General features: G+C 59.2%; 4 protein-coding genes across 4 annotated transcripts; 3 read left to right on the top strand and 1 right to left on the bottom strand.

The window, feature by feature from the left end:
- Positions 1-2350: 2350 nt before the first annotated feature.
- Positions 2351-5629, bottom strand: BESB_069610 (uncharacterized protein; the record flags this gene model as incomplete). Its single annotated transcript, XM_029365354.1, has 7 exons — positions 2351-2494; positions 2948-3023; positions 3712-3839; positions 4139-4213; positions 4820-4908; positions 5192-5286; positions 5520-5629. 7 exons carry the CDS (start codon positions 5627-5629, stop codon positions 2351-2353), a joined length of 717 nt encoding a protein of 238 aa, XP_029218937.1.
- Positions 5630-6288: 659 nt separating this feature from the next.
- BESB_069600 (uncharacterized protein) lies at positions 6289-6819 on the top strand (the record flags this gene model as incomplete). Its single annotated transcript, XM_029365353.1, has 1 exon — positions 6289-6819. One exon carries the CDS (start codon positions 6289-6291, stop codon positions 6817-6819), a length of 531 nt encoding a protein of 176 aa, XP_029218936.1.
- A 4289-nt stretch (positions 6820-11108) lies between these two features.
- Positions 11109-12133, top strand: BESB_069590 (mediator complex subunit MED21; the record flags this gene model as incomplete). Its single annotated transcript, XM_029365352.1, has 3 exons — positions 11109-11210; positions 11647-11847; positions 11972-12133. 3 exons carry the CDS (start codon positions 11109-11111, stop codon positions 12131-12133), a joined length of 465 nt encoding a protein of 154 aa, XP_029218935.1.
- Positions 12134-14332: 2199 nt separating this feature from the next.
- On the top strand, positions 14333-20931 carry BESB_069580 (putative Acetyl-coenzyme A transporter; the record flags this gene model as incomplete). Its single annotated transcript, XM_029365351.1, has 15 exons — positions 14333-14419; positions 14992-15092; positions 15371-15519; positions 16000-16082; positions 16452-16504; positions 17067-17246; positions 17774-18031; positions 18363-18489; positions 18700-18876; positions 19173-19260; positions 19579-19721; positions 20006-20092; positions 20267-20324; positions 20557-20622; positions 20798-20931. 15 exons carry the CDS (start codon positions 14333-14335, stop codon positions 20929-20931), a joined length of 1791 nt encoding a protein of 596 aa, XP_029218934.1.
- Positions 20932-21381: the final 450 nt, after the last annotated feature.

Here is a 21381-nt window from a genome sequence, read left to right as displayed (position 1 = left end):
AAAAGCAAGCAAGATGGGCGTGCGAAACACGCGCGACGAAAGGGAATCAAGCGGAAAACAGACAGCACACTTGAGTCGCGTTGGGAAGTCGCGACATCCTGCGTACCAACGAGCGACGAACCTCCGATGCTCTCGCCACGTTGTATCTCCGAGCGGTGAACTCGAAAACCAGCGCAAAGACGAAAACAAACCCCGGATTTCCCGAGAAGAGGAATCTTAGTCGAAATTTAGGCGTCAGGAGAAGAGACGCGGACGGAAAACCAGCGAGGATCGAACAGTAGGTACCCTTTCCAGGGCACGGGAGGAGACGCCGGCGTTGCGTATCACCGGTCCCAGTCGGGAGAGCGGATCGGACGCTTCTCTCGAAAGGGACGGAGCCTCTTCCACCGGCAGTGGCGGGGTTCTAGGATAATCAAATACGCGCTCGCGGTGGGTGAAGAAACACGCGAAATCAACGGGAGAACAAGGAGAGCTCCAGCAGCCTCGGAAAGGCCTCTGGACCGACGGTCGGCGGGCTACGGCGCGCGAGCCGCCCGGGTTCCACTCGGAACGAAGACCCTGTCAACCCAAGTGCGGCTAATGGTTCATGCGCCAGCTCGAGGACCGATTCGCCGTTTCCTGCTGCTGTCCTTCACGTGCCCGCTGGAACCCTTATAGAGCCACACACACGAGTCGTCCAGGTCGTCCCTTTGTCTGCTTCACCCGCCAGCACTGCCTTGTTCGCGGTGCCCTGCTTAGGCAAGCCGAGCGGGTTCGGCGCCCCTCGCGCGCCGGCGCTGTAGGGTACCAACGAAGGAGACAACAGCGGTCAGTTCCAGAGGGAAGTCGGGAGTGTGACTCCTTCGTTTAGCTCAGCCCTTGGGAGTTCGTTGAGCATTTCCCTGTAGACGTTTCTGAGTGCAAGTTGATGGGATGACGTGCACGATGCTCTGCTGACTGATTCGCTCGCACTTCCGTGCTCCGTGGATGGAGGGCTACACACCGAAATTTCATGCGGGTCCGAGTGCCGGCGCTATCTAGAGGCCCTGTCCCTGTCGTCAGCGCGCGACGTCAAACAGACTGTGAGTTACGCCCGCAAATACATATCATCCTGTCTCTGGAGCGCTGCGACGACGAGCTGCAGCCAACGGGCTCCCGTGAGCGCGCCGGCACTCTCCGGCGGCTCGAGGGGGGTGTCTGGGACGTGAGTTCAAATGTCTTTATTCTCGGCCGTTTCCTCCCCAGAGACTGCGACTTTCTCGGCTCCTCTGAGACGCCATTTTTCTTCACGAGCAGTTGAGTTGTGCGGCATCTCACGTGCGCTCTGCGCAAAGTGCCTGCCGACTTCAGCCCACACGGCAGCAGGCAACAGACCCGCGGCATTCTCCCGCTGCCCCCCCCACTGTGTGACAAACTGCGGCAGACTCCGGGGTATGCGCCCTTTGCTTGCCGCCCACGTCGCGCGTGTGCACATGTAGATCAGCCGGCTCGAAATGAGTGAAGTGCGACAACTAGTCACTTTGGCGTCAACTCGAGGATGAGCGGCGTCTCCCGAGAGAGAGCGGGCCGGAAGTCCCAGTCTTTGTGAGCACAGACCCCACCATACGCTGAGAAACGTCTGTTTCGCCTTTTGTGAGGGTGTGTTTCCCGCAGTGCGCCCGAGGGCTTCGTGTGGAACAAGTGCCGCTCTTCAGTCTTCGCAGTGAATGAGTCGGCGAGTCGAAGAGCCCCGCCCGCGGCACTCTCAGCTGCGCGGGCTCGCACTTCATCTCCAAGCTCAGCTCAACACCTTCGTGAGTCTAGACCGTCCTGGTCTGCGGCATGAACCTTCCTGTCGCGATTCAATTGAAAAGGGCTGCATGTCGCGCGTCTCTCACTGGTCGCCGGTTCGCCAGCAAGCACTACGTCGATCGCCTGCGCCGCCCCGCACTCTGGGGGGATTCGGCGAGCGACGGACACGCACGGGCACGGAGGAAGCGGCAAGGCGAGACTCTCTCGGCGCTCCTGAATTTCCTATCTCCCGCACGAGAAGCCAATGGGCGCGTCCCTCCAATCCACAACGAAGAGGACACGCAGCCGACAGAGTGCGCGCACAACTCGAGCGACTTCTCGACGCCTCACACTATCGCGAAGGCTGATCTGACTCCTGGAGGTTTGCGCAGCGTGTGAATCAAAGGCGGACAAAGCGGCAGCCGTGGAGAGAGGCGAGGGGGGACCTGGTCAGCATGTCTCTACAGGCAGGGGCATGGGAATGCAGAGCCCAGGCATGCTCGCAGGATGCGGGGGCACAAGGCCAGCGAGAATTCGTGGAAAAGACAATCGTGGAGGCCGGATAACGATTTCAGACATCTAGGCGGCCCTCTCTCCGCCCTCACATTTTCTTGAAGAACGTTTTCTGCTCTCCTGCCTCCGTGGGTTCCAACGCAGACAAGCCTTCGATATGCGGCGGCCAGCGAGGCCAGGAGAAGCTTCCTCGGTAAAGGAGGTCGACGGGAATGTCCGCAACGAACTGGCTCTGAGGCAGCACAGACGCAAGGCAGTGAGCCGGATAGGCGATGAGAAAAACGCGCGTGCAATCGCACACTCGTGCCAAGAGCGCCGCAAGCGACACCCCGAGGGGGAATGGCTAGCCATCACGGCGCTGGGAAAACCGAAGTTGTTTCGAACAGAAAGGACGAGAAAAGAGAGAATCAGGTGCCGGAAGCCCTTCTCAAAGTGCACACAGCCAAAGGAGTGGAAATTCGACGAAAGAAAGACTCTCAAGCGCGAGGGCCGACGCCGGTCAGACACCCCGGCGGCATCGTCGCGCGGGTTGCACACATGTCGAACGGTCGCGAAATAGCGAAAAACTTGGAAACGAAGGAAGTGCGTCAGGTGGAAGGGAGACTGGGATGCGCCGCCATCTCTGGGGCACGACAAAAAAAGAGAAAAGGACTACATATGCGCGAGTTGCGGCTGTGTCGCTCACCGTCCTTAGCAGATACGCCGTTAGGTCGAGGACGTGCGGTGCGTAACGGCTCGCGTCGTCAGCTCCGTACACGACGCTGAACCAACGAGCGCAGCGAACGAGGAAAGACGAAATTAGAGAGAAATCCGCGCCGAGCCGGACCACAGCAATCGTGAACAGTCGCTAGGCGCGGCACGCTCGCCTAAACCCTAAACGCCACCGAGGCGCTTGCCAGCCGAGACAGAGAGACGACCCCCCAGCACCGCGGCCACGCTTAGAAAGTAAAAGAGGAATTGCAGGGGCCTGCATGGGAGCCCAAGAGCGACCTCGAGGGCAGCGCAGGCAACCGTGGGGTGCGGAGCGTACGCGCCGGCGGCAAGCAGACTAGCGACTCGGGAGCACGCCAGAGGCCAGCTCAGGAAACGCGAAGCAAATAGACGCAGCAAGCGTTCAGACGCCAAGCAAACGACACAGGGGGAGGGACGCCTGTGCTCTGTGGCGCTCGCTAGGGCGTCAGCTAGTGAGAAGCCTGTACATGGTGGAGTCGCGCAAGCGGCAACGATGCCCGACGGGTCGAGCACGGGCTCCCGAGACAACAGGAGGCGCAGGAGACCCCTTCGCGTAGGCCCGCGCCCAGGCAAGGCCTCTGTGCCAACCCCCTCCAAACGTATTCCATGTTTCTGCGAGTGCGCTCCTCTGTCTCCTTTTGCTTGACGTTTCCAGTTAAGGCAAAGCTTCGTCAAGCTCCTTTCATTCCTTTCGCTTCCACCGGGGTCTGGGCTTACTACCAAATCCTGTGCGCAGCTTCCCCTGCGAAGCACGCCTCGTCAAACGCCTCGTCGAGCGCCAAGCAGAAGCCGAGGGCTGTCCGCTGCATCTCCCGAACATACGACGAGATGCGCATCTCACTAACCTGAACGAAAAGTGCGAAAAGTTGAAGGAAAATACTATCTTGTTTTTCCTGGCAGGTGCGTGCGCTCTCCGCTGTGCGCGCCACTAAAATAAAAAAATAATTAAAATGCCCAGGAGCGTTCCGAACAGAAGATATACAACTATATAACTGTCGGGAAATTCCGGATTATCTTCCATCACGGCTATGAGACCATGTCCAGACAACGTTCTTCCACATTTCGCAATATTGTACATTTTGAATCTGGGGAAAAAACCTGTTCTCTCGTGGAACTTCGTGCAAAGCTTATCTCGTCTATTTACCTTCTCCTCGCACAGAATGGCGCGGTAGACGTCGTCTACTGCTTCCCAGAGTGAATCTCGCGTTAGTTCGTCTTGCTGCACGCCGAAAACGGACAAGCTAAAGCATACTTTTCCACAGTCAGGGAACAAAGGGGGAACGGGGGCACAACGATTTCGTGCAAGGACCAATGCCTGGCAAATTCACCGAAAGTTGCGAGAAACAGTAGAGCGCCGGTCTGAAAAAACAGTATGCGGACGGTGTCAACATTAGCATACACGCCTGAGTCGCACGCCGCGAAAATCAGACGGCAGCCCCAATACAATCCACGAAACTGAGCAATCGCTTAGTAGATACTAGCAAAAGCGAAGTCGCGGCGACAAAGACAGTTAAAAGTGCGCCGATGTGCTGCGGCAGGAACGCAGAAAAGAGATAACGGGCGGCACTGCGCCCAGCCCCGTTCCTTTTACGCGCTTCGCCGCTACGGCATTGCTAGGAGACCTTCTTTTTCCGGGAGAGAGGAGCGTCTTCTGTCACAAGCGGGTGTGTTTGAGCGGCGGCAGCCGGGGGAAAGTCTTTTCGACTCCCTCCTCGTCGTGGCGGGCTCGCGGCACCTCCTGCCCGCTCCTCTCCTGCGAGCAGCTCTAGCCGGGGCCCGCGTGACCCCCCAAGAGCAGTCGTTGCGCCCAACATTTCCTTCTTACTAGAGCCACGAGGCGGCGGTGAAGAAGCCAGACATGCAAGACGAGGAAGTACAGCTGGCCGCAGAGGTCGTTCTCAGCGATTCCAAAATCTGCGCACAAGAAAAAACCAGAGAAAGCGCGGAACTGCGCATCGCTGCAGCAGCACGGCCTCCCAGCCGAAAGGACTGTCCTCGTCCCCCGCTCGCCCGACCCGGGTGTCGAGGTGCGAAGGCTGAAGGCCAAGGACGTGTGTAGAGGGTCAAAGAAAAACGGCAGACCCGAATAGGGCCCTACGAACGACATTGAAGAGCCGCGCAGAAGCTGCGAGTGCAACTTGAAGCACCTCGCCGTCGCGAAGCTAGCGAGGCCTCCCCCAGATTTCGCACGCCTCACATGTCTTCATGAGCCCTCTGTCTGCGTAGAGCGGCAGAACGGTGCTGAGAAGCATCCGGCCCCTGTGGCGAATCGTGTCGTTGTAGAAGAGCGTACTGCGCGGACAACAAAACACACATAAAACTCCCCTTTTTCCGTCTCACTCCCAGGCCGCGCGCCTCGCCTCCTGAGTCCCTCCCTCAGCGTCGCGCTCCTGTCTTGCTGCGAGTGGCGTCTAGAGCGAACAGCGCCAGCCTCCATGACCCAAGTCACGTGCGAAGTCTTTCTTTTCCTCCAGCGCGTTCGACCCTTCGCGCGCCCAGCGTCCGTTGCTGAGGACTCGCCTTACTCGCTCAACTTGTTGAGTGCCGCTCGCCACAGCGGCGTCTCCGGCAGAGGATGGAAGCACGCGAGTCGCGTCTCCTCGGAGATCTGCGCGCGCACCAGGGGGCAGGCCATCAGCTGAGGAGAGACGCACACGCCAAGCTCGCGTCTGAGCAGATGCAACCGCGCAGAAGGGAGAGAAAACGAAGGAACTACGAGGGCAGAGCACACGCAACGGAGACAGGCGAAGGCGCACGAAACATCCCACGAGGCGTCAGACAAAGGATGAGATGCGACGAACAACAAACAAACAAACAAAGCAACACGGCCTTAAAGAGACAGCGGCACACGAGAGTTCCTTCGATGAAGCAACAAGGCCCTAAAGAGACAGCGGCACACGAGAGTTCCTTCGATGAAGCAACACGGCCCTGAAGAGACTGCGGCACACGAGAGTTCCTTCGAAGAAGCAACACGGCCCTGAAGAGACAGCGGCACACGAGAGTTCCTTTACCTCTTGGTGAATGGCACCGAGCCGAGCGCGATCCGCGGGAGAAAGTGTAAAGTCAAACAGGCGACGCGCCGTCTGTCACACGTCGACAGCCGAGGAAAAAAAGCAGTCTCTGCGTTAGATCGCAACACGTTGCACCTGACCACGCAACTAGCCTGCCTCGTACCGTCCCTGAAGGGCACTTTTTAGCCTATCATGTGGCGTTAAAAATGGTCCTGCCCAAAATAGGTCGTTTGTTGTTTGTATGTCCTCTCTCAATCACCTAGCTCCCACATTTGGCGACGGAATGCATTCTGACACCCCCTCCCCGTTAAGAGGGAGAATAGACGCGAGAAGCAACAAAAAACGGCAGAGAAGTGGAGCAAACCGGCAGAGAGGAGAAAGAGAAGCCAGCCTCACCGTTCGCCAAGGCAGAAGGCGTTCGCCTTCGCCATCGGTGACCCTGGCTTCTGCTTCAGTCTCCGGCGGCGAGGCCGCGCGAGAAGAGGAGGAAGAAGAAAACTCCCGAGGCAGCGAGCAGGACGGAAGGAGCAGAGAGCCAGTGGCGCGGCTGAGAGCGGTTGAGGCCGGCGGCGCCGGCGAAGCAGAGCGCCAGACTCCCTGCCCTGCTGGGACAGCCCTGGAGAACGCGCGCGGGACAGAGGGAGAGGCGCGCGGAGAGGACGCGAAAGAAGACGAGAAACGACGAAAAATGGAGCTGCAGGGCCCTGGGGAAGCAGCTGCAGATGCCACGGCGAAGGGCCGGTCCGGGGCGCGGAGGCGCGTCGGTCGACAGCGCCCAGCGGCGGAGGGGCCTACCGGTGCCAGAGGAGACTGATGTGGCGAAAGGAGACAGGTGTCTCCCTTCTGGGGGTAGCCCGGCCCGCGGGCTCGGGGCGCAAGCGGCGCCTGCCAAGCCGACGCCCCAGAGGTCTGCAGGCGCTCAGCAGCGCCTCTGAGCAAACAGGCCGCGCGGGAGGAGCGGAGACGGAAGTCGGCGCTCTTTGAGAGCGAAGCCGACAGAGAGAGGTGGTGGGAGGCGACCGCGGCGGAGGGCGCCATGGTGAAGACAGCAGAGCGACAAGACCGACGAGAGAGAGAGCGGGCTCCCCGGGAAGCTGGCGAGCGCAGAAAGCGCGCGGCGAAGGCAATGGCGACGTCGAGACAAGCATAGAGATAGGCGGCGGAGGCCCTGGAGGATGGAGAGAGGTTAACGCGAGAGCGAGAGGGCGCGGGCCTCCAGGCAGAACAGAGGGAGATGTATATATGTGTCGCCGGGGAGAAGCGCCCTCCTCCCTGTCGCGCCTTCTCCTCGCCTCCTCTCTCTCGCTCCCTCTAGGCTCCTTTCAGGCGGAGGGCGGAGCAGCTTCCCGCGTTGCGCTCCCTTTCGCCGCCGTCTGCGCGCCCAGGCTTTTTTCAGATCTCTGCAGCGGCGGGAACTGTGGGGCTCAGCGGGCTGTCACAGCACGCGAGCCGGCGCGACGAGTGAAACAGGAGAACGGCGGCCTGCGGAGGACGAAAGAAGGAAGGGGCGAATCGAGAAGCGAAGAAAAAACCGAGGGAGCCACTCACGAGTGGCAGACAGCTCTTGTTGGGCGACCGTGCTGCCGCGATCCAGCTTGCATGTGCGAGTTAACGCAAGAGAGCGAGTCCGCATCTCTGAGCTCTACGCACGAACTCAAGCCGCGGTCTCAAGAGATTCGCGGTTGGGTGTCTCCTCGTTCATTTCATTCGAATTTCGCGCTTTTTTTATGCTCAGCGGGCGCGTGTGCCGCCCGCGGGAACCCTGCGTCTTCGCGAAGCCGCGCCGCCGCCGGGCGACAGAGCCGAGAGACAGGACGTCGGTTGAGCGACCTCGTTGCCGCACAGATCAGGGACGGAGGTGGAGATGGATAAAAATGTTCCACTCGGGCGACGCCTTCCCCTGCACTTCGCTTCGCGGTGTCTGTCATCCCTCTTCGTTCTCTCTCGCGTTGCTTTGAGCACTCTCGCGGGCGAGCCTATCCTAACACGCGGCAGCCGCCGGAAGGGCAGGGCGGCAGAGGCGTTTCGGCTACGATGAAACGCCTCGAAAACCGCGGAGCCAGGAAGAACGAAGGATCCGTTTCCGAAACACTGATTCCGAGGCCTGCAGCCGCAGAGACACAAACTCGTGCACGTGGCTAGGGAGCTGTCGGAGTTCCAGAGAACCGGATGTCGCCCTGCAGGTCCTTGTCGCGGCAACCGAAAACGCACTCAGCGACTTCAGCGGCGTCGTCGCAGTGAAAAAACATGAAGCGCGTTTTAGCGCGACTTTGCTTCCTGGTCGCGTGTTTCGCCGATGCCCCTCTGTGACGGCGCTTCGGGGCGAACCGCGACTCCGCGGGGGGGCGGGAGAGACATGCCCACGCCCCCGCTCGTTATTCAGCGCCAGAATTCCTGCTGCTGCGTACTGCTGCTGCGGCTGCTTCGTTCTCCCTAAACACGAGACGCCAGAAGCGCCGCCGCGGTGCGACATCTCTCTAGAAAACTGACAAATCTGCCGTCTTGCGCGGCCACTCCGCCGCCGGGCCGTCCGGGGGGAAGCGCACTCTATCAGACACTGTCGCGAATCGTCCAACAGCTCACTTAGGTGTAAGCGCTCTGCTGACAGACGCGAGTCCGGCTCTGAGCTACTAGCAGCCACGCGTCCCCCGGCCTGCAGCCCTTTCTGCCCCCCGCTCCCCTGTTTTTCAAAAGACAGCGGGAGTTGCGCGTCCACCAAACAGGGATATACATGTATATATAAACGCTAAACCCTAAAGCAAGCAACGCCTCTTCAGGCGCGCCGCCGGAGAAGCGCCTGAAGAGGCGTTGCACGCACTGAAAGGTGAGCCCTGTCGATCGCCGCTTGTTCGCAGGGAACGGCGCAGGCGGCGCAGGCGCTAACACCGTCTGCTGTGACCTGAAGAAGGGCTCTTCTGTGTCCCCGCTTCGGGCACCAAGGCGACTTCCGCCCCCTGCGACGACGCTGAGAGTGGAGCGCGCTGCCTCTGTCGCGACGTTGCAGTCCAGTTCAGAGAGACAGCAGCCCTACAGCACCTCGCTCGCCACGAGCACCGGGCGAGGCACAACTCGTATTTCGACAGCTAAGAGGCAGAAAACGAAGGGGACTGCAGGACCCCGCATTTTCGCAGCTGCGGCATCGCTGGCGGCGATGCGCACGGCTGGCGAAGAGGGAAATCTGACGTTCAGATGATCTCCCGCAGTGTCCGCCCGTGGACGTCGGTTGCCTTCAAACGTCTCCACTCGCGAGTCACTCGAGAGAGCGGGGCGACGCGCCTCGCGGACTGCAGAGTGGACTGCCTGCGAACTCAAGACTTTAAAAACCGGGGGGGAAATGTGCATTTCTGAGCGCACCAGTGCCGCAGACGTGTCCTCTGCGTCTCCTCTGCGGCAGCAGTCAACCAAGGGGCTCCTATCTACTGAACGCCCCTCGTTGGCTCTGCTCCAGTGAAAAGCTGCCAGCAAAAAGGTGTCTCTCACGCAGGTCCTCGTGCCGCCACTGCCCCCCCCTCTCGACAGCGCCTCGCGTTTCCTTCCTTTTGAAGCGATCCGCCTATCTGGGCGAGCTGTGAGAGGCAGATCTTCGATCCGAGAGCCTCCTCCCCGGGCGCCGCTGAGACTGCGGCGTGCTTTTTTTTTCTCTCGTGGACTTCGCGGGCATGGGGTTGGCGCAAGGCGAGCTGAGGCGCAGAGAGAGAGAAAGGAGACAGAGGGTGGACTCGAATTCATGGAGAATTTTCTCAGGCGACCTGCATGTCTGGCTTTGTAGTTAGGCACAGCTGAAACGCTGGCGTGACGCCCAAGTGGTGTAAGGTAGTTTCTTGCCGTAGGTATTAAGTTTTACACTAGGACCAAATTCTGAGCAGGCGACTCCCACACGACTAAAAAGACGCGCTGACCTATATCCGCGAGGCGTGTCCCCCCCCCTCCCCTCCCCCCGGACAAGCAGAAAGAGCTACTCCACGGTATTCTGTGGCTTTCTACTGTGGAGTCGGAGAACAGAAACAGCAGGACTGCTGACGAGGATTTATGCGGTCAACTCTCCAGAAAGCATCGTCGAACCTCCTTAGTGCGGGCAGTGGACGCACGGGTCGGATAAAACCAGACAAGGCGGTTGCGTGCTGAGAATGAGGGCGAGAAGAAAATAGAACGGGGTGAAGGCTCGAAGGTGAAGAGAGCTGGTGAAAAGCCAGAGGACAAGACCCGAAGGAAAAGGATGTCGTTTCTCAGCGTTTTCTCTCCCTGTCTTCGCGTGTCTCTTCTGCAAGCGCCTTCTTTTCATTCCTGTGGGTGCTGAATCGACTTCGTCTACCCACCTTAGAAAAACGATGTCGAATCTCTCGTTTTCGACTTTTCCCCTGCTTTCCAGCCGTTGCTCGCGCGGTTTGCCTGCTGCATCTCGTGGGATGAGATAGAGGGGAAAGACGGCAAACAACTACCAGAACACACACTGAATCATTTCAAAAATGACAAGGAGAGGGATGCAGAAGGCATAACGACTTTCAAAATTTAGTTGTAGCGCAACGATGACGCACGTGTCTTGCCCTGCGCAGCCTGCATGTGCATGCCAGGAGAAAACATCGCGTGCGAGTTTGCTGCGCAAACGTGCATTTCTTTTTTCCCTTTTTAAATGCAACGCGACGCGAGGGCTCATTTCCATCTCTCCAACTGCGCCCTCTCGCGTTCACGTTGCCTTTTCGCGTGCGCATTTACGCGTGTTGATCTCCCGCTCCTGCGCACACGGGCGCTCCCCTCGGCCGTCTCTTCGTTTCGGTGCGGTCGGGGTCTCGTAGTTCTTCGCCTTTCTTCTGCTAGGCTGTGCAGCTTCAGGTCTCCTTCTTGCCTTTGGCTGGCTTCAACTGTATCGGTTCTCCACGCCTCATTCCTCTTTTTTCTCCCTGACAGAGCGCCGTCGCTCGCCGTCGCCCCTCGGAGTTGCGCAGGTCCACTCCTACTAGCCTTCGACGGTCACGCACCTTCTTCTGCTTCCCTCCGCGCGTCGCTCCTTTTTCTCGGCGCCTTTTCTCTCCCTGCGCCTCTCCACTCGTCTCTCGCTTCCTCTCTCTCTCTTCTCTCTGCTCTTCGCCGCTCTGCTTCTCCGCGATGCTGCCGGTGGGTGCCTCTCCGCCCTTCCCGTCGCCACAGGCCTCAGACGCCGTCTCGCGCCTGCAGCTGCTGCTCACGAACTTCTCGAGCCACCTCTACGTGAGTCTTGAGAACTCCGCCTGCAGCGGGGGAACTGAGACGCTGGCAACTGCGCCTCAGGCGCGGGAAGAAAGAATGCGACAAGACGAGAAAAAACAACACGCGATGCGACAGCCATTGACATTCTCCTGAGAGAAGCGCGGGGATGAATAGACGCAAGGAGAGCGAGAGTTGCTCGATGAGTGGGTGGTTTAAAGTGTAGAGTCAAGACTCTCGAGTGTCCTCGCTGGGGACCTTCATCGTCTGCTGCGGTAAAACAACCCCTCTCTCTTGTCCTGTTTTCTCGTTCTCCCGACCCTGCCAACGCTATTTTACTTCTTGGTGCGTCGCCTCGTCTCTTGTTGCATTTGCGCTTCAGTCCACGTTCTGTTTGGCGTTTTTCCTCGCTGGAGTCTTCTCCGCATTTGTTTCTTTTTTTTCTGTTTTTAATCGGCAGGACGTGGTGCAGCAAGTACCTGAGCTCGCGCCGCCGCAACCTGTGGGGCCTGCGCCGCCCGCGGCCTCAGCAGGCGAGGAAGAAGCGGAGAAAAAGACTCAACTCGAATGCTTTCTGCTGCGCTCTGCAAACAACGTCGCGACCATCATGCACGCGATTGAGGCTGAAATCGAGAACTTGCCATCGTCGCTCCGCAAGCGGGTGAGACGGAATCGAAGCTGGAACGCGAAAGAACAGTTTTTGACTCGAGAAAAGGAGCTGTCGGTTGGAAGCAGGACTGCATTTTTGGATTCCGAGGAAGGCATCGCGTGTGTTGTTTTCTCAGGAGGAAACGCAGGCGAGAATCGCTTTTTTAGAGAAAGAGAACCGGAGGGCGGCAGTCGAACTGGAGGCCCTCGCCGCTCAAACTGAAGGGATCCGACAGTCTCTGCGACAGGCGCTTCGGCAATCCCTGACGGAAAATACGCACATTGTCATTGATGAGTGACCCAAGGCGTGCTTCTCTTTCTCCCATTTTCTCAAGTCGTTTCAGTTCTCAAGCAGTCTTTCAAGCCAGCTTCCACGACCCTCCTGAGAACGTGGCGCCCGCGCTGAGTGTGGCGGCATGGGGATCTTCTCTCTCTCTCTCTCTCTCCGGTCTTCCTTCCTCTTTCTTTTTCGAGGGGCTGGATTTCTCCCCCCCCCCCCCCCCCCCCCATCTCCTCGCGTCTCTACAAGCTGCCGATGACCGCAGGTCGCGGAGCCGATCTCGAGGCTTGCCTCTCGAGTTTTGACTCGCGCCTCGCGCGGTTTTCTCCTTCTCTCTCTTGCTTCTACTCGCCTCCGCCGCGGCTCTCAAGAGGCGTCGAAGACTATAAAACGGTATTTTCTTTCTCGCTCGTTGTTTTTGCTTCGCCTCTCTGTGCGTTCGCTTGTTTTTCTTCTTCTTGAGCCTCGGTCTAGGCGGAGGAGCTCCCAGCCGAAGCGCAGATGCAGCAAAATGCAAGCCTTTCTTAATTTTTTTTACAATTTCGCGAGGCACATTCGGTAACGCTTGCCTTGTGTTTGTGCTTGTAACTGCTGGACTGGCAGGTTTTCGCACTTTTTTTTGTCGCGCCCTTTGCACGTCGGAGAGAGAATAGCGGCTCTTCGTGTGCAAGCAGTGTCTCCCGGTAGCTGCTCAAAGTGCAGAACCCCACTCCACAGTTTCGCTTCTTTTTTTGCGCAGTTAACGAACAACAGCCTCTTGCGCTTCTCGCGTGATAGATCCAAGTCGATAAACAGTCTGCATGCTCACTGCGCTACGGATTCCGCGAACAGAGTGAGCAGTTTTTCCACAGCAGCCTTGAGAGGCAGGCACACGGACACGCCAGCCGTGTTCACATACGGTTGGGCGTAGCTTTCCCGATTTTCAAAATACTCGTCGCGTGTGCCGTCTCATAATCCCACACGCTTCGCTTGCAAGCTCAAAACAAAGCAAGTCGGATTTTATAGGTCTGCATTCAGGCTGCTGTTCTGGACGTGCCAGAACAGCGGGGCGGAGTCTGCGTACGTTCGAGTGGCTGAGGGTGGAGTTCAGTTTTTATAAAACTTTGGTGAGGAAAGGCGCGTCTTCGCCACCGCCGCCCTGAAATCCGCACTCTCAGGAGCGAGCGTCCACGAGAAAAGGCCTCGCCTGAGGTCACAGCTGCGCGATAGAGCGTATGCGTATCGAGGCACTCGTGTGCCTCTGCCTCAGTATCAGGCGTAGCGGAGCGCGAGGCGCTTCTGGGCGCGTATTGTCCTGCTGTCTTCACTCACAAAGCGAGACAAGTCCACGCGAAAGCCTGTCGAGGGCGAAGAGTCTTCCGCAGGCCAGGATAAAGAAAAGAGAGCGCAAAGGCGAGCGCTGCGTGATTCAAATAGGCAGAGGTGGCGTTGAGTCTCGCCTCGGTAGATGTGTTGTTTTCTCTCTCCGGGCGAGAGAAAGAGACAGCGGAGAGTGAAAAGGCCGGGAGACGAAGCAGAAGAGGGACCGCGAAGCGAGCTACACACGCAAAGGAAGAGCCAGAGGCTTCAAAGAGAGAAGGAAAAAGTGTTTTAATCGCGTCGAAGTAGTTGAAATAGTCAGGCATGAGGAAAGCTGTCGGTCGCACATCTACACGAGAGAGACGCGGACTGCCAGCTGAGGCAAGGCGGTGGTCCCCCCTCTCTCTTCTCCCTCGCTCTGTAGTCTTCGTTCACTCCTCTGTCGTTTTTTTCTTTTTTTTTTGTTTCCTTTGGTGTTTCCCAGGCGGGCAGCGAGCTGCAAGCCCGCACCGCCCGCAGATCGCGCCCCTCGCAACTATTCGTGTGCAGGCAGCTTTTCGTGGTGTCTTCGACTTTTTCGAGGTTGTCTGGCTAGCTTTTAGACGCGGTCCTTCTTGATCGTTTTCTGTGTGGTGAGTTGGAGTGGCTTCCTCGCGCCATTTCTTATTCGAGCGAGGCGCCGGCGGCGCGTGACGCCTTCTCCTCGCGACTGTCTCTGACGGCCTCCGACCCCAGCTCGCAGGCTGGCCGTGCCAACTTCGCTCTCGTGCCTCAGAAGTCTCCTTCTCTGCCAGCGTCTTCTCTCGTTCTCTCCGCACCTTTCTTCTCTATCGAGACTCCTCGGCGGCGCCTCCCCCCCTTCGCCCGCCGCGCGTCCAGAGGTCGCGGCTTCTCGCTCGGACTCCTCTCTGCCGCCGCAATGGCCTCTGCTGCATCCTTCGCCGAGCGCCTTCTCGGCCGCGACGGTCCGTCGGTCGCTCTCCTCTTCCTCCTCTACACCCTGCAGGTACTTTTCTCTGCGCTGCTCTCTTCGTTCTGAGGCACCTCACCTGTCGCGCGCGTCTCCTCTGTGCCGCGCGAAGAGGCCGCTCTGAACGGCGCTCCGCGCCTTGCCTTCTTTCGCCTCTCTCGGTCGTCCCTCCACTCGCTCCTCGCCGGTCTCCATGCCGCTCTCTTGTCTTCTTCTTGTAGTCGCCGCCCACCCTCTCGGGTGGCGTCCTCTCTCCTTGTCTCTATCTATATGTGTCTATATCTATCAATCTATATATATCTGTCATATATATATATATATATATGTCCCTACCTATCTCCCTATATCTATCTATACTTATCGAGTCGTATCCATCTCTATCTCCGTCTCTACCTTTCACTCTATCTTCTTGTCTCTTTACTTCTTTATCGCTCAGTCTCTCACCCTTCTTCGCGTGTCCAACAGCTTTGCTTCTCGCTTCTCTTCTGGAGCTCGTCGTCACCTCGCGTGTCTCTCTTCTTCACTGCGCAGCTGCCTCCTCCCCCCACTCAGTTTTTTTTTTCCGTTTTTTGCTTGCGCTGCGCGCTTTATTGCTGCGCGCTCTGCAGGGCATTCCCATGGGGCTGAGTGGGAGTGTCCCCTTTCTGCTCTCCGGCAAGATTTCCTACAAGCAGCAGTCGCTCCTCTCGCTCGTTTCGCTGCCTTTCAGGTTCGCTGCCGACTTCCACGCAGCTCTTGGTGGACTGTCGCTCTCCTCTCAGAGGGCGGCGCCTCTGCAGCGGCTTCGCCCGTCTCTCTCTCAGCCTCACTTTTCAAGTCGGTTTCGGTTTTTTCCAGTCAAGTCTGTGTCCGCCTCGACATGCGGTGCCTTGTTTCTGCTCTCTCCCACCCTCTGTCTCTTTCTCTTGGGAGTTTCCGCCTGCGGCTCTGCTTCTTCCGCTCTCCCCAGAGTGAGCTTTGATTCCTTGTTTCTCCCGTTTTTTTCAGCTTGAAGCTGCTGTGGGCGCCGCTCGTCGACGCGCTGCACTCTCCGCGCATCGGCCGCCGGCGCTCGTGGCTGCTGCCTGTGCAGTTCCTCGCGGGTTCGCTCATGGTCTGGGGAGGTGCGCCCGAGCGGATCATGAACTGGATTGGAGGTACTTAAAATTCAGAAAAGTCTCTCGAAAGGACTCTCGCGCGTGACGTTGCGCGCGCAAGCGACCGCTCCAGACGCGAAAGGAAGCGAACCGACACACAGAACAGGATCCATAAGTCATGGGAGGAGGGGGCGGGAGTAGGGAAGTGGTGATGACTTTCGTCAGCGAAGCAAAGCAGAGCGTCTGCAAAGGGGAGGACGAGAGAAGGAAGACGCTCTTTTGTGAGGACAACTAGCCAGAGAGGCCCGCCCGGTCCCAGTCCTGTGGCGAATTTTGTTTTTTTAGTCAAATGACAGAAACACAGACGCACTGAGTCTATTTGGTAGGAGACATAGTTGACCTGCGACCCTCTAAAGCGCGTGGAAAGCCAGCACTCAGGCAGGCGCCAGAGAGGGATCCAAGAGTTTGAGACAGGAGAGCGATTCAGTCGCTGGAACTCCACCGGTTTGTGCGGACTGCTTTTGTGGTTGCCTCACGCAGACGGCGCCGACGGACAGACAGAGCCGAACGTGGAGTCGCTGACGCTCTTCTTCGGCATTCTCTACTTCCTCATGGCAACGCAGGCAAGCTTCCGCGGGCTCAGTCTCTCTTTCTCTCCATCCATCGCTGTGTTTTCGCGCTCTCTCTCTCCCCCCGCTTCTCCGGTTGCTGTCTTCCGCCTTGTGCGTTGTCGTGTGTGTTGTCGCGTCTCTGCAGTTTCCCTCCATCAGTCTTCGGTGCGGCCTTCGAGGGTCGCTTCTGTCTGCTTCGCTGCTCTCTCTCTCCGCGTGCGACCTCCCCCCTCGGCCGCCAGCCCGCTCGCGTCCGCGCCTCCGGCAGGATGGCCTCATCATCTCTGCAGACTCTCTTCGCGGTTGCTGCTCTCGGCTCCCTCGGCTTTCTCTTATGGCTGCGCCGCCATGTCGGTCCTCGTCTCTCCGCTTTCTTTCCAGGACATCGCCGTCGACGGCTGGGCGCTGACGATGCTCAGCGCAGACAACAAAGGGTGAGAGAGATGAGAGAGAGAGAGCGAGGCACGGAGGCGCTTGAGGCGGCGACTCGCAGAGAAAACTTAAGAACCGAGACGCTTCTGCTTCCGCCTTAGAGCGACAGACCCCCCCGAGAGAGCGTCAGGAGACGTGCTTTAGCGGGGGCGGGGTTTTCGAGTCGAGTCGATGCGCATGGGCGTCGGCGCGTGTTTTGAGTTTTTAGTCGCAGGGACTGCCTGTAGAGACGCTGCTTGTCCGCCGGCTGAGCGCGCGGCGGGCGCTTCTCTAGCTTCACCGGGCTCCAGAAGAACCAAGTCGCCTCGCCGTTGCCGCGTCGCTTGTCTCCGCTCCGGCTCGAGGTGCCGCTGGCGTGGGGCATGCAGTCTCTCCCATTTTGCGGTATCCGCCTGTTTTTCGCGGCAGTTTTTTTTTCGTTGGCACCTTCGGCGTCGATCGCAGGAGGGTGGTGCCGCCCTGCGCGCTGGCTCGGGTGCATCCCTCGACAGATTTTTTATCGCAGGATATGTGGGTTTCCGCTGAGGCATCACGATGGAGTCAATTGTTTTTCGCTCTCTGCAGAATGGCCTCGACGTGCAACACAGTCGGGCAGACGCTCGGGTACTTTGTCTCCTACGTCGGCTTCCTCGCTCTGAACGACCCGCAGACCTGCCGGCGCTTCCTCCCCGCCGCGCTGCTCCCGGCCGCCGTCAAAGAGGGCGATCAGCCTGCGGCGCTTCTCGACCTCGCGGGCTTCCTCAGGTAAGGCGCACGTTTGCTTGTCTGCGGAACAAGCGGAAGGACGCTCAGGTGTATCGGAGCCTTGCAGCGAAACTACTCTACAGGGGCCGCTCGAGCGGCGGCCTCTCTGCGCGCCTCCAGGCGCAGGTCTCCGCGCGCAGGCGCCTCTCGCCCGTCGGCGCCGCACGCGCCCCAGGGCTCGTCTCTCGCGCGAGGCAATGCAGCTCTTGGGTTGGGCGTTGCCTCCTGCGCTTCGCCTCACACACCTCCCCTGCGTGTCTCTCGCCCTCTCTCTCCGCGTGAAGCTGGAGCCGCATTCCCTCGCCGTTTGGACGCGTAGTCGTTTGCACTTGGGTGCTTCTGGGAGGCTCTTTTCTTCCCCGCTCCCACTCGCTGTTTTGCGACTTCTTTCGCGGCACGGGCTGCCTTCTGGGTCGGTGTGTGAAAGGCGCCTTTCGGAGTTGGAGACCCAACGGCCCCCGCCGCGTCTCCGCTTACGTCTCGCGAGGAGGGGTGACCGCAGGGCGCTGTGTGGAACTGTTTCTCAGGTTTTGGGGCTGGGTGATCATCGGGACGACTGCGGCCGTGCTGCTTTTCTTCCCCGAGGAGTACAGCAGCAAGGCGGGCGCGGGGGCCGCCGAGGCGGCGCGGCGGCGGAGGGACTCCCTGCCTGCGCGGCTGCGCGCAGAAGCGGCGCTGTCGGCGGGCCCTCTCGGCGCTCCGGGCGAGGAAGTGCATCTCTTCACGGATGAGATTCTCGCGGCGAGCGAAAAGCCGGCAAAAACCGAGGACTCTAGCGCATGCAGGTGAGACGGGCTCCGCACGCAGGCGCCCGCGTCGGATGGAAGGCTGCTTGTTTCCAAGTCTCCTCTCGCGGTGGCGGGGCGCAGTTCTCCGCGACGCAGAGCGGAGAGCTTCTGCAGCCGGCGAGCGCCGTCTGGACTGGGCTCGTGGCGCGCGTGGGGACGAGGCCGGTCGGCGGCCCCCGCCGTGAGCCCGCGGCGTGGAAAAAACAGCGTGTTCGCTACTCTGCGCGGAATACGGGGATCGAACTTGTTGGCCTGGCGCCCGCTCCGTGACAGGATGAACGGTTTTTCTGCGCGGTAAGTGCATGGATAAGTCTCGGCTCGTCTGTAGGAATTCGGCTGTGACGCGTCCTCTGTGCAGCGCGTCACGCGAAGACGCAGTCGAGGAGCTTCAGGACGCCGACGACTCGAACTGCGAGCCCGAGGGCGTCGTCGAGTCCTACATTCTTCTCTGGAAGGTAAGAGAGACACTCTAGCCCCAGAAGTGTCTTTTGCTTGTCTCTTGTTTTTTCGCTTCGTTTGAGCTGCTTGCTTGCCTCAAGAGCGGCGTAGAGCAGGAGGGACTGCTGCGCACAACGCCGCGTTCGTTTACAGAGTCGGGACGCAGCTGTCTTCGCGCGTTCACGTGCCTCGCTTCATCTGCGCGCGCGGCTTCTCTTTTTTTTCAGCTCCTCTTCCTCCCGCCGGTGCGCACGGTCATGGCCCTGCTGCTGACGTGCCGAATCGCGTTCGCCGGCGTCGACGCCGCGACGCAGCTCAAGTTGATTGAGCGCGGCGTGAAGAAGGAGGACCTCGCGCTCTTCGCGCCCCTCATCCTCCCTCTCGGCATCATCTGCCCGATGGTCGTAAGCGAAAACGCCAGGCCGCGCAGGTCGCCTTCCGCAGTCTGCCGCCTCCGCTAGCCTCTGCATTCTTCACGGCGGCGGCTGAGTGCAGCTCTCCGCGCCGAGGCGTGTCACAGAAGAAGGCCCGTAGCTCGCCGTTCTTTTGTGCCTCGCACCTCTCCCGCAGCCGGCAGGAGAACACTGAGGGCCTTCACATCGATTGCGCGTCCGCGAGGGCCATCTTTGTTCGCCTTTGTGCGTCGCATGGGGAACCTAAGCCCCGAAGTGCTTTGACTGGGTTGTGTCGCTTTCCTCAGGTCGGTCGCTTCCTCCGTGGATGCTTCCCGCTGCGGCTCTTCTCGTACGGCTACGTCCTACGCATGGCGATGTGCCTCGTCTGGTCAGGTAAGGCGCCCTTTTTTCGAAGTTGTCGTCCCGCCCCGCGCAGCAAACACAAAACGTGGTCGCTGCATCACTCTTCCCTGACTTGTGTGTCTCTTCTCCTTCCTGGACCCGTCGGTTTGTCGTCTTTTCTGCCACGGCGCGGTGCGCTTTCGCAGCGTTCCTCTCTCTATCTTGTGTGCCTGCTGGGGTTCTCGCTGCTCTGCGGTCTCTAGAACTTGGTCCGCCTATTTTTCGCTTGTTTTTGCCTGCATTGCCTGCTTCGCGTCGCTTGCGCCTTGTAAGCTCCCTGCATTCGCTGACTTTCTTTTCTTTTTTTAGCTGCGGTCGGCTGGACGGGTCGCCTCTTGGGCGACGACGCGGGCGCGAGCATGTCCTCCGGCGCGTGGACGGTCTTCTACGGCGCGTTGTTCGTCATCACAGGCCTCTACAACGTCTGCTCTGACCTCATGTTTGTTTCTCAGGTGAGGCATCTTCGCTGGGGCGGCACAGCGGGGCGAAAATGCGTGGTTTTTTCGCGTGCACCTGCAGATCTGTCTCTGTCCCCTGCGTCCGATCGAGCTCTCAGCTAGGCTCGCAGATGCTCAAACGCGCGCGAGAGACAGCGACAGTGGACGGGGGATCTCCCGAGCTGCGGCGCAGCTCGCTGTGGGCGTGGATGTGTGCACGCGTTTTTTTTTTTTTAATTTCTCCTACTTCTTCCCATCTTTCGCGTTGACAGGTGTTGCGCTTTTTCTTGTCCACGCAGGTGGCCTTCTTCGCGCAGGTGTCCGATCCTCGTATCGGGGGGACGTACATGACTTTCCTCAACACCGTCACCAACCTCGGCGTCAGGGTATGCTCTCATCTCGTGTGCCGCGGCGTCTGTCGCCGCTGACGGCTCGCCCGCCTCGCGCGGACTTTGCTTCTTGTTCATTTGCGGCTGCATTCCGCGCAGAGGCTGCGATGAACATCTCTCTGACTGTCTGCTCCAATTGCCCGCGTGTGTGGTTTCTTGTGCTCGCTGCAGTGGCCGAACACGCTCAGTCTCCTGCTGATGGATACCGTTTCGATTCAGGATTGCTCAGGTGAGATTTTTCGACTTTTCGTTCGCTGTAGCCTCTTCTGGTGGGGCTCGCGGGCTTCGGCGCGCGAAGCCTTGTTCTCGCGCGCTTTCTTCCTTTTCCGCGTTTCATTTTTGCTTTCTGCTCACTTGGTGCTATTTGAGTCCACGTGATCTTCAGGGCGGCGCTGCGTCACGTGGGCTTCGCTTGGCTCCCGTTGAGCGACGCTCTTTGCGCGGTGCGTGTTGTCTTGCAGAAGACGGTCAGTGTTTCGTCGTGCTCGACGCCTACTTCGTTCAGATCGCCGCGTGCTTTCTCGCAGGTAAAGTGCATATCGGTTTCAACTCGCCGCGTCAAAGCAGCATCCTTATGCCCGTCTCCTCTCTCTCCCTTCTTGCGGACATGCTGTCTGTCCTTGGCACTTGCAGCGCTGTGTATGGGTCCCGGCCTCTCCTTCGCGTGTCTTTTCACTTTCTCGTTTCTTCCTTTCTTTGCAGGCATGGTGTGGCTGGCGCTCTCTTGGCGCCGCATCGAGGCCCTGCAGCACGTCCCGCCCGAGGAGTGGCGGGTGACGATCGCGCGGTCAGAGGTTCGCCCCCACGAGACCGAGGAGTCGAAAAAGGATTTGTAAATCACGGTCCCGACGCGAAGAACGGTCGCTCGAGTTCAAGTTTTCGAGGGGTTACAGATCCATGCATGCTGCCCCCGGGGCAAAGAGACACGCGTCTCTACGTCTGTCACTGCGCAGCCGGCTTCCAAGAGCGCAGAGAAAAAAGCAACTCGGGGGGATTTCGTCGCGGTCCCCGGTTGCTGTGCGCCTCGCCCTTGTCCGTGGATCGAGTCTTTTGCACACGTCTCCCTCGACCCTCCTGGAAAATATCTCGCTTGTCGTCTGTACTCTGCGTGGACGAATTTATTTCAAGTCCTGCTTCACTCTTGAACTACGACTCGCAATCTCTGGGCGCGCGTCGCGTCACGTTTTGTCCGAGGAAATCTAAAATATCTGTTTAGGGTTTAGGGTTTAAGACAGCCGCGGCTGCGGCTGTCTTTTTCTCTGGCGCTGCGCACCGCACACGCCTCC

This window comes from Besnoitia besnoiti, chromosome VI (genome assembly GCF_002563875.1).
Source record: "Besnoitia besnoiti strain Bb-Ger1 chromosome VI, whole genome shotgun sequence".
NCBI lineage: Eukaryota > Apicomplexa > Conoidasida > Eucoccidiorida > Sarcocystidae > Besnoitia > Besnoitia besnoiti.
Note: the sequence above shows the minus strand (reverse complement) of the source record. Positions and strands in the feature narration are given on the sequence as shown.